Source organism: Leuciscus leuciscus (assembly GCF_965113295.1).
Source record: "Leuciscus leuciscus genome assembly, chromosome: 14".
NCBI lineage: Eukaryota > Metazoa > Chordata > Actinopteri > Cypriniformes > Leuciscidae > Leuciscus > Leuciscus leuciscus.
The window spans coordinates 8710180-8722854 of NC_138738.1; the positions used below are offsets into that span (position 1 = coordinate 8710180).

At 35.4% G+C, this 12675-nt stretch overlaps 1 protein-coding gene across 7 annotated transcripts in view; it reads right to left on the bottom strand.

Annotated features, from left to right (window-relative positions):
* Positions 1-12675, bottom strand: part of chl1b (cell adhesion molecule L1-like b) — a 92046-nt gene that overhangs the window by 23470 nt on the left and 55901 nt on the right. For 5 of the 7 annotated variants that reach the window (XM_082190157.1, XM_082190156.1, XM_082190161.1 and 2 more), the window contains exons 3-16: positions 11629-11646; positions 10676-10784; positions 8486-8676; positions 7829-7951; positions 6566-6736; positions 6235-6279; positions 5684-5795; positions 4772-4956; positions 4028-4159; positions 3558-3701; positions 2628-2739; positions 826-992; positions 580-739; positions 373-497 (exon numbers count right to left, since the gene is read on the bottom strand). In XM_082190157.1, coding sequence (XP_082046283.1) covers positions 373-497; positions 580-739; positions 826-992; positions 2628-2739; positions 3558-3701; positions 4028-4159; positions 4772-4956; positions 5684-5795; positions 6235-6279; positions 6566-6736; positions 7829-7951; positions 8486-8676; positions 10676-10784; positions 11629-11646 — 1794 coding nt within the window. The remainder of the gene's footprint in view (positions 1-372; positions 498-579; positions 740-825; positions 993-2627; positions 2740-3557; positions 3702-4027; positions 4160-4771; positions 4957-5683; positions 5796-6234; positions 6280-6565; positions 6737-7828; positions 7952-8485; positions 8677-10675; positions 10785-11628; positions 11647-12675) is intronic. The other 2 variants (XM_082190159.1, XM_082190158.1) reach the window with 2 other exon arrangements.

Sequence of the window (12675 nt, forward strand, 5' to 3'; positions counted from 1 at the left end):
ACATTTTATTTAGGGCTGTCAATCGATTAAGGATCTCGATTTCAATCAGATTCATTACATGATATTGCTTTTTTGTTGCCATTTCATAGACATTTTGGGGACAGTAGAAGAAAAGAAGGAAAGGATAGGGAGAAGAGGGTGGGTGGGCCTGGAAAATGAATCCAGCTGGTTTCAAACATGCCAGATCGCGTCTCCAGCTAGTTCATTTGAACAAATACTATGTGGTGCTGTCTTATTAAGGATATAATTCCAGTCGTGACACAGCTGGTAGCCAAATCCCCCCTGTGCCGTGTGCTGAACCAATTTCAGCCCTCAAACCTTGTGTCTATCTCTACTTTCCTTAACTGTAAAGACTAAAAGCACATAACTCACCCACAACTGAAAGCTGCGCAGCCGCCATGTCTTGGTCAACCGGTGTTCTGGCCACACAGACGTATAAGCCCTGGTCTCCAAAGATCACATTAATGATCTCAAGCACTCCATCTTCCATGATATATCTATAGACACCAGCAAAGACACTGATTAGACAGCTCTGACATTCACTATTGTAAAAGAACGACATCCTGTTGTCTATCTCACCGTGCGTTCTCGCTGCCGTTGAGGGTCATGCCATCTTTTTTCCAGAGGATCTCGAAGTCATCACCGAAGGAAGGATCGGACTCTGCCTGGCATGAAAACTGGATAGTGGTTCCAACCAAAACCCGCAAATCACGTGGAGGATCGACTATTCTGGTGGGATCTGACAAAGAAAACAAAAGTCATTTGGAATTATGGGGATGTACTAAATTGGTTAATTTTCTGAATCTAGTAAACCATGTCTCTTACCTTTGACTTCAAGTGTTGCAACAATGGCAACTTTGCCCTCGGTATTTTGAGCGAAACAAGAATACTCCCCCATGTCCTCTTTCATCACGTTGTGGATCTCCAGCGAACCATTCTTATGAAAAGAAAACCTTTCTCCTTCCACTACATTGGCACTGTCAGCTTTACTCCTGTGTAACCATACACCAACTGGGTCATTCTCAGGAAACAGTGCCAATTGTGTGCATAATGGTGTTCACATTACTTAATTAAAAATATGAGTCATAGGATACAGAACTTAACCACATTATTTGATATATGTATCAACTGTTTAGTGTATAAGGTACATAACTTTTAAAATAAAACATTCATGTTATTTTGAAAATTTGCATGCCCCAATTAATCACCATTACATTTTAACTGTACTTAAATTTCACTTTGATTGAACATACATTATAATGCTTTCACAAAAAAACAAACAAACCTTGAAACATTAAGTTCATGCTTTGTCATGCTTGTCATGTTATGGACATGTAATCATAGTGGTTATGTTGTTAAAGGGTTAGTTCACCCAAAAATGAAATTTCTGTAATTAATTACTCACCCTCATGTCATTCCAAACCCGTAAGACCTTCCGTCATCTTCGGAACACAACTTAAGATATTTTTGATGAAATCCGAGAGGTTTCTGAACCAGCCATAGGCAGCAACGTTTTTTTGTTGTTTTTTTTGCTCACAAACAGTATTCTCGTCGCTTCATAACATTAAGGTTGAACCACTGTAGTTACATGGACTATTTAAACAATGTCTTTACTACCTTTCTGGGCCTTTAAAGTCGCAGTGACGTTGCTGCCTATGGGGGGTCAGAAACCTCTCGGATTTCATCAAAAAATATCCTCATTTGTGTTCCGAAGATGAATGAAGGTCTTACAGGTTTGGAATGACACAAGGCTGAGTAATTAATGACAGAAATGTAATTTTTGGGTGAACTAACCGTTTAAGGTATGTTGTGTGGTGTAATGACATTTATAAATCAAGGACACTATTTGCAATTATTTATAAGTAAAGGACATTATTTTGCAATTCTGTAAGATTCCACTCCAAGATATTTCGAACGCAACATAGTTTGAAGAGAAATGTCATAGATTAGCAAATTAAATACTTTTTAATAAAAAAAATTATAAAAAAGAGAATCCTGAAATTGACAGTTTCCAAAGAATACCTAATTAATTAGTTATCCATGCTTTCACATGAATCTCATCTTTCTGAAAATTGCAGAAAAAAGTGCATAAGTGATAGTAAAGACATTAATAATAATGTTTTTAAAAAGATCTTTATTCTAAATAAATGCTGCACTTTTTGACTTTCTATTCATCAAATAATCCTGAAAGCATCAAGTTTTGTAAATAAAAAAATAAATAAAAATTAAGCAGCACAACTGTGTTCAACATTGATAATAATAAGGAAATGTATCTCAAGCACCAAATCAGCATGTTATAATGATTTTTGAAGGATTGTGTGACACTGAAGATTGAAGTAATGGCTGCTGAAAATTCCACTTTGCTTTCTCTAATGAGTCACCACCACAGCCAACACTTGTGCTGTTATTGCTTTAACTTAACAGTAGCACACTTACAGATCCACATGAGTAGTTTACCTCATTATCACAGTGCTAAACACAGCCTGAGGGCCCCACCCTTGAGTAAACTGCTTCACCAGTGCAAAAGCACACAAAATACACTCTATTACTGCAGTGGTAACCCTCCAGAGCTGTACTGCCCTCTGCTGGCCTGTACAAATACTTCCACTACAGCAAGCTCTACTCACCACGTAATCCTTGCGGTTGGCGAGCTGAAGACCTTACAGTGCATGACCACACCTTTCCCCTCCACTGCCATATATTGCAGATTATTTTCTGTTAAGATCAGGGGCTGGATGTCTGGGGAGAGAGTTATCAGCAATGCACCATTAAACACGACAAAACACGATTGGATTAGTCTCTTTATCTCTCGTCTTGTGATGCACGTTGTTATCAGTTAAGTAAAAAAAAAAGAAAAAAGTCCTTGTCCTTGGAAAAGCAGCTTCCTGTTCTATCAGGGGAGGTAAGCGGGTTTGCAGGGTTATAGAGAGAGAATTGAGATTTATGTTTTTCTCTTTCTTCTTTATTTAATTTCATTTTTTTTCCTTTTCTCATATATTTTTTTATTTTAAGTAAGGATCCTTAGCAGCTTATTTTATCTCTCAGATGAAAGCAACACATGCTTTGGTTAGAGCAACTGAATATGAATGGAGGAAGGTGAAATTGTTCGCACATAAAAGCGTCTGGCTGCCTGAGGGAGAGTGTGTCTGGAGATCAGAACCGACAGAACAGCTCCACCCTAAATCCTGTGTGCAATCATGAGGACCTTCCGCTCTCTGAACAAACCCGTCCATATCACACCTCTGCTTATGGGCCTGTCCACACACCAACAAAAAAACAGATGCTTGTTCACGGCCAGGCAACACCATGGTCGTTTTATGTGATTTTTGGCCAAAGCTGAATGAAACCACGAATATCCCATAATTTCTGGATTGGTCTGTCTTAAATGGGTGGAGAGACCATGCTTAAAATGTTATATGGACATATGGAATCATAGTCAGAAATAGTCGTAGGCAGGGTTCACAATATTATAGTTCTTCTCAAAATGTGAAGACATCATATTTAATTAGAATGAAAATCCATTCAATACAATGCACAGCTGAGTACAGTTTGCTTACTCATAATCATGATGTTGGCATTGGCGAGGATGGTGCCGTGTCTGTTTGCGGCCTCACACTGGTAAACAGCGCTGTTTTCTGGGTTTGCGTTGTGGATGGAAATGGTGCCATCTTTCAAGATTTTCCTGTTGGATGTTGGGACCTCTGAAATAGAAAATGTGGGTCAAATGTTTTGTTAAAACTGTAACAGGATATATGAAAATTATTACTTGAAACTGACCATACGTAAATGGATTAAATATTTGCAATGCAGTTACACCCATTAACACAGAAACATTGTTGACACTTAATTACAATTTTCATTACCAAACATCGTTACATCATACAATGCTTGACAGGTTATTAAGAAAGTTATAAACCCATCTGTCAAAATCACAATTTCTGAAGTCAGTAGGCACAATATAATCTGAATTGTATATTGGTAATGGATAGTTGTTGAGTAATTTGAGACAGGAATTATAAATGTTTACCGTTCAACGGTTGGCCGTTGACTCTCCATGCAACACTAGGTTGAGGATTTCCTTTCACGACACACTTGATCACCACATCAGCTCCAATCGGCCTTAACTGGCTTTGAGGTTCAATCTCAAACTCAGGAGACTCTGTTCATGCAAGAGAATCGAGTCATGTAAAACAATGTATTATACACACATGACATGATTTTGATTAGTCAATTGCAGCAGTCAGAACTCAGATATTTCCTAATATTCATTGTTGTTTGAACACAAATAGCTGTTAAAGGTGAAGATGGTCTGTGTGTGCCCTGACCTTGCTTGCTGCTTGAAAATAGACACTATTAATGATATATCTGTCCCTCACAGCCTAATTTTTATCTGTGTCATTTTTATTCAATATGGCGACTAAGGTCAGGGTATTGAAAAAGCAGACACTATGCATGATGAAAATACATAAAAAGACAAAATACTCAGCTATAAACAGTAATCTGTAATGATAGAATAATTGTTCTAAAAAGGGCCATCGTATCCTTAGAATGTGTTTAGTAATTTAGCAATGAGCATTATAGTAGGACTATTTTTATAGTTCTCCTGAAACAGTCCTGCAAGCACTTCTTGTCTTTGGACAGAAGATGGCGCACTTTTACCACTAGAGACTTTAAATGAATACATGATATTATGAAACCATTTATAAAGCCACACTGGCATATTTACTATGGTTATATTATGAGATCATTGAGATTAAATAATGTAACTCACCCTCTACTGTAACATGAAAATAATGCACAACCTCTCCATGGGGATTTTTGGCTTTGCACATATATTTCCCATCGTCCTCCTCATTTACCATCTCTATGGTGAGCAACTTCCCATGACTCTCCACCACGACCCTTTCTGGAAGTTTGGAGAAGCCTGTTTTAACCCACTCCACCTTTGGTGTGGGGCTGAAAGACAGATGGTAATGATGAGCTAGCAATCATTTATATAGAGTCTACCCAACAAACAAAAATATACAGTATTTTGCCCAGTATACATTCATATGTTTGTTTAAAGTTGTCTGGTCTTTAATACATTTGCAAAATGCTAGTTTAAAAATGTATTTATAAATCATATAATATGACTTTTCTTGACATGTTTTAGTTGTACATTCGTCTAACGTTTTTTTAAATGTTATTACTTACTACTTGTTTCAAAATGTTCAGTGAACATTCAAAAGTTACTGTATGTTCCCATAAATGTAACATTCCTATTCCCCTTTTCTCTAATGTTCACATAACCAAGAAAAAATCATTTAAAAACTGGACGTTTTGAAAATTCAGAGAAAGTTCAGAAATAACATTTTTATTATATAACTTGATGGAAACATTAGCATAACGTTCATAGAACATATATATATATATATATATATATATATATATATATATATATATATATATATATAAAATGTTTGGATGATCAAATAGACTATTTAATAATGTAGGCTATATTAGTATAGCTGTATTTTTGATGCATCCATCTAAATGCTCTTAATAATTTTTTATTTATTAAAATAATCTACATTTAAGCATTTCCACTGAATGCATTTCAAGTGGTATTATTGAAACAAATGCCATGCTCCTAAATTTGATTTACAATTCAACTGAATAATGCAAATTAGACAATGACACTTACAACCCCTCTGCGATGCACTCCAATTGAAGATCTTCGCCTTTCACCAGATACGTATTTGACTCCTTTCCTGTGGGCATCAGTAGACGGGGCTTCCTCTCCAAGAGAGAGTTTGCTTTATAACAGTGAAAATAAAATATAATATAATATAATATAATATAATATAATATAATATAATATAATATAATATAATATAATATAATATAATATAATATAATTAATATAATATAATATAATATAATATAATATAATATAATATAATAATTTCTGCAGCTTAAGTATCACCAAACATAACTGCAACTGTTCATTAATGAATAATTCAAGGAAGTATTTTAACATACAAAAGTAATACAGATCCAGAAAAGAGAATAAGTTATGAATGAACCTATGATTTATTTCCATCAGTTAATCAGAGAAAACCTTTGAGATTTGCAAATGTAGGCTAAAGAGTAAGCAAGTATGATGTGACATGGAATGAGATAATTAATCAAAACTAATTAAAAACAAAGAAGCTGCTCTACGCCCATGTAGCATCTCTAATGAATGTCACTCACCATAACCTCTGCCGCTACCAGAGACTGAGTCCTTCATTAACTTGTCTTGGATGAAGAAATGGAGACAAATAAAAATATGTGTGGCAATGCAAAACCAACTAAAACAATAGATACCATGGACATGAAATACACCAACAAGTCATCACAGGAAGTATCAATATCTACCAAGCTGATTTGCTGAGGTCCAGCAAGCGCTTGGAGATTGACTACATGAGACACTGGAGATGTATATTAGATGCACATGGCCGGCGTGTATAAAACCAATGCTGGTCGTGTAAAGAAATTACCACGTTATGCAATCAAACTCTTGAAAATGAGTATTTTAACGTACTGCTTTTGACCACGACGGACATGGCAGTTTTCTGGACGATGGTTCGTATGCGAGGGAAGGCAGCAAAGCAGCAGTAGTCTCTGCGGCTGTCAGTCTCAATGGCGTTTGAGAAGTACAGGTTCCCATTCAGACCCACTGATACTCTTTCGTCCTGCTCGATGTGCTGTAGACCTGTGATGTTTAAAAAAATATAGGAGAAAAATAATTTAATGAGGCTCAAAACACTCATTAAACATATTATAACACTAGTAATAATATGATTGCTTTAATGAACATAAATACAGTAGTGTCCAGAAGTGATGTCCAGAGGGGATATTTGTTTTTAATGACCCTACAAGTTCGATTAAACCATCAAAATATGAGGAACATGTTTTTTATATATTTTTTTAATATTTCAAATATGAGGGAAGAACAAAACACTAAACTTGGTTAAAGGCAGGGTAGGTGATTTGTCCCAGAATTTTCTTTTTGTAATGCTGGCTGAAAGTGTCTTCACATCCTGATAGCAATCACTAAGTTAACTGGTCTAAATGTATTTATATGTATATATCTCGTCTGCTTTAAGACTTAAAGTTTAAGACGCTTAAGACGCTTAAGACGCTTTAAGACGCGTTTAAGACGCTCTGAAGGGAGGGTGGGATTTTATGCTTTTAAAGCTAGCTCGCTATTGCTAGCCTCTTCGAAAAACGCTTGCCCTACCTTTAAAGTATTTCTCTGACAAAGATATTTGATGCATAGAAAAACAAAAAGCTCACATGATTAAACATACACTGACTACAACATAATTAATCAGTTATTAAGATGTTGTCTTGTATTTGCATGTTCATAATTTTTGTCTATTAAAAAATTATATCCACAGAATTTGGCATGTTTCATTGCCTTATCACAAATAAAACAATTGACTCCAAGCACAACTACGTTATACGATTAATTCTTTTAATAGTAATAGTACATGTAGTAATATATTTTTTAAGATTATTAGATTTTCCAATATTAATTTATTTTTGTTTGTCCAAAAGTAATACATTATTTAAATATTATATTATTAAAATATACATTTTAAATATATAACTTTTTTTTAAATAAAAAATTCAATTAATAATATAAAATGATTTATAAATTGTTTAAAGGTAGACTACCTGTTCACCCGACTGGTAAGTAGAAGCCAGCCCATCATTTTAACTACGCGATATTCACTGAATGCACCGTAGGCCAAATGTGGATGTGCCTTAGACTAATTTAACCCAAATAACCAGAACGTACCAATTGTCATCCAGTAGATTTGCAGTGGGGGAATTCCTTTAGGTGGGTTGCACTCCAGAATGACTGACTGACCTTCCATAACCTCAATCGGATCAATGATCTCTTTAGGGAACTTCGGAACATCTGCAGAGAGTAACAAGCTAAATTAACCCATTAATATACCATTTTACAAATGAAATCACCATTAGGTGGCAGTATAAGACAGGCATTCTCCCCTAAGGCATTCCTGGAAAGAGATTATTCATTCCAATTTCCCAAATTTAGTCCAAAATCCAGCCAATAACACATCATTATGCTGCTGAAACTGAATGTGCCAGATGAATGAGTCATTGAAAACCGGTCTTTTTTGGTAACTGATGACTCTTTGCCCTGGTTACATCTTTGGAGATTTATGTGGTTTATTTCAGAACACAATGAGAAATGTTACATCAAAAAAATGATGGAGAGAAAGGAGAAAACTCATTTTTCATCAGCCCTCTCCTCATGGTCCATAATGCACTGTGATGAAAGGGAAAGAAAAGCTCCAAGGTTTGTAGCGGGCAAGTAAAATGGATATCCCACTATGGACCAGAGCGGTTGTTTCATTGGACACCGATCTCTAAATCATTCCGAAAGAGTCGTTACAGAGCATAAAGCACAAAGTTGTGCATTACTCACTGGGAACAATGAATTCAATCTCTTCTGACATGGCCGTTCCTAACTTGTTGGTCGCAAAGCAGCGATAATTGCCCTGGAATTCTGTGAGATTCCCATTATTGGGAATGGTGAATGTTCCGGAATCATCTAATGTTATTAATCTGGGGTCCTGATACGGATCAAAGTCTTGACCATTCTTTGTCCACCTGAATCTGAAAAAACAGAGAAGATCAGTGATTAAATGAAATTACACCGCTCAGTGTGCATCCTTTGAAATATGAAAACAACACAAGGACGCAAAGACGATTTCCACATTCAGTTTTTCAAATTTGAAATGACATCAATTACTCAGACGAGGCTTTGAAACGTGCTTTGAAATGCCTGTGGGGTGTTTCTGATGTTGCTTTTGCGTATATTGTGAGCTGTTCTACCCATGATCTAGCTACCCTGCTGAATGTCAATTCTGGTTTGGTGCTGATCTAGCACAGCTGCACTGTTCATGCCACAAAAATAGCTGGTGATGTTGATCAACCAGCACGTGAGCACATGATGATGCTCTTGCGGTCGTTCCTGAAGGTCATTCCCTCCATCTTTGGTCTAGTTTTCAATGCAAAACTAGCACAAGCAAGCGATTAGTGGAGGAAGACAAATGACAACATGACTTCAAGCTGAAGATTTGGTTATTAAGATTCCATATGTAAGCAATATGGTACGAGAGGCTGTGCTGTATCGGGAATAAGTCACGGCTGAAAGGCGTTGTTAAGTAGGCGAAGTACCTTATTGCTTTTATAAAACGGTTACCACACAATACAAATATTAAAGCTGAAAAATATGTATCTATGCATGAAGTATTTATGAAGTAAAATCACTAAAAGCCTTCCTTCCGCTGGAAAAAATAGTCCCTGCCCGTAAACAGCAACAGAAGTTACATACATTATTTCACCATTAGATGACGGTAAATACTGTTTTTATGAGTGAGTCAGTTAGTGAAGACTTTTACATTGAAAGGACTCAAACTTGTGAACACGGAAAAGCAAGACCTGATAAATAACTAGGGCACGGGAAAACCCGTGAAAAAAAAAAAAAGATATCGAGGCGGACATTCAAACAGATTTTTTTATTATAAATATAGGACTGACCTGAATGAAAATGCTATGTCTACTGTAAATGCAGGTACTCTCGCTTACTCGATCTCTCAAGCGGTCATCGCCGTGTTTTATCTAGAATAAAACACAGCTATTGACCAATCAGAATCAAGGATTGGAACTAACCGTTTTATAAAATACCATAAGATCTCATGATTTAATCTGATCCAATTTGATCAGTTTGGAACAATTATTAACTTCTGTAATCAATTAATTAAATATTTATAATCAGACATATACTGAAAAAAAAACAAAAAAAAACTGTAGGCTACCTAAAAACGAACATCCAAACTTTCTCTGGTCTCCCTAAGGTAAGGCACTACTGTTCACTGTTCACTTTTTAAAATATTTAAAAAAAAATCCCAAGCAATGGCACATTCAATTGATTAAAAGGTAAATTACAGTAAAGACATTTTAATTGTACAGAATATTTATATTTTAAAATAAATTATATTCTTTTGGATATTGAATATTTTGAATATATTTGTCAAAAAATCCTTGAAAAAAAAGTATCACAGTTTGCACAAAAATATTAGACAGCACAACCATTTTTAACTGTGATAATACTAGTAAATGTTTCTTGTGCACCAATTCAGCATATTCAAATGATTTCTGAAGGATCATGTGACACTGAAAACTGGAGTAATGATGCTGAAAATTCAGCTTTGCCATCACATGATAAATTACATTTTAAAATATATAAAATTAGAAAATTGTTATTTTACAGTATTTTTTACGGGCTTTCTGCAAGGACTTTTACGGGCTTTTCCCAAATCACGGAAGTGACCTCGACGTCCGGACTAGAGGTAGCATAAGCCATCAGGCAAGCCATCTGGCTCGAGGTCATGGTGCAAAGGACCCTAAGTTGAAATTACTCAGAACCATCCCTTTAATGTAGTCCTACTCATTTGTCCTGCATTACTTCCTGCATAGTTATCTACAAATGACATACCATTATTCTAAAGCGTTACCGAGACTTCTTTCAAAAACATTTAAATAATCTCACTGAGCCAAAACTTTTGAACGCTAGTGTATGTGTGTGAGTGTGTGTGTGTATACGGCTTACTCTGGTCCAGGGTTTCCTGTAGCCTCACACTTCACGGGGAAGCTCTCTTCGAAAGGGAAGGCGATCATAGAAGCAGGAGACTGCTCTGTAATTGTGGGAAGCTGCTCCACTAGATAAAGAAACAGCCAGAAAGTAAAAATGCTCAGTAAACTGTGGAGGAAAAATGGCAGCATGCAACCTGCGTGCAGCAAATGGTGATGTGAAATGGCTTTGGTTCAATCGTAATGATTTTCCACAATCAGGTCGGCTGTTTTGATCAATGCATTCAAAACTAAAGGTAAACAAAATGTTTGTTGGAGAACATAATTAGATATTGAATCATTGATTGTGTGGCAAAGCGTGAGTTGTTATCAGGCAATGGCAAATGATCTGGTCAAATAATGTCAATGAGAGTTTGTTTGTGGTTTAGAACAGGAAGAAACTAATGGCTAATGCAGTTTGAGTGTAAAATTGGACATGCACGACTAGAATCATGATGGAATGGCGGTATGGGTTTCAATATGACAAATGTAAAGTGGTTTGCTGGCTCGATTGTTGGGAGTTTTTCCAATATGCACAGAAAAATACTTTAAAAATCGTCTAAAAGGTTCGATTAGAGTAAACATTCTCGTTACTATTTCTACACCATTAGTTTCTGTCTATGAAAATGAACCTAAGTCAATTCTAAAAAAATAACAATGGCACCATGGCTTTCAGAAAAAAATATTGACCATGTGCCATGGTAGGTAGTACCGTGTTTTTGTTAAATACAATGAAGTACCATCATGGAGCATTGATATGGTAAATATGAGGTACCATGATATCTGATACTGTTGTAAATGTCACCAACAAAAGAGCACATCTCTGCCTTTCTGCAGGATTTTCTAAATAAATCTGATGTATGATGGATGATAGTGGCCTCTGCGGATGAAACTTATCTAGTTTTTATGGATGGCTTGGCATTGCAAACTTACTGTTCATGCGTGCTAAAACTAACAAATCCACCGCAGCAGGGAGAACACAGAGAAACAAATGTGCAGGGATTTGTTAGAACCATAGATATGACTTCTGTTGAACTTCAAACAAATTAATGAATTGGCAACAAACAATTAAATCCAGGTCCATGAATGACTAAATAAAAGTAGAAAAGAAAAAAACTTAAGAACAGTGTTGTGTTCCCCTAAGATATCTTTCAGGCCCTAAAGATATATTGTGAATAATTTAACATCAACAAAATACACTTTTATCTGGTTTCCATGGAAACAGCCTCAGCAATAAATTATACCTGCTCTCAACTTGTGTGAACCCGCATACAAACACCCAGTTTCAAAAAAGATTTGTTGTAAGAGCAGTGTCCTCCCAGAGTAAAATAAATAAATAAATACTTTTAAAATAATTAATTAAAATAATAAATAAAGTTGCAATTATAAAAAAATAAAGTTGCAATTATGGGATATAAAGTCACAATTGAGATACATTCATAATTGTAGGATATGTTACACTTATGAGATATAAAGTGTAATTGTGGGATATGAAGACAACTGAGATATACTGTACATTTGTAATTTTGAGACATGAATATGAATATGAAGTTGCAATTGTGGTGATATACTGTATGAATTTGCATCTTTTGAGATGTGAAGTTGCATTATTGTGATCAAATTGTAAATGTGATATATAACGTCACAATTATGAGATATAAACAAGGAATTCTGATATAAAGTCTCAATTATGGGATATGAAGTCGCAACTGGAATATGAAGTTGTAATTGTGATATCAAGTCACGTTTGTGAAATGTGAAGTTGCAACTGAAATATAGTCAAAATGTGATATAGAAAGTCACAAATGATATGAATATGTGAATAATAAGTCGTAATTGCTCTATAATAAACAGTAATTGAGTTACACAGACACGTGTGATATGAAGTCAGTTCTGAGATATAAAGTAGAATTTGTAAAATATGAAGCTGCTACAGTGATATCACAGTTGTGTAATATGCAATTATTAAATTTAAGTTGC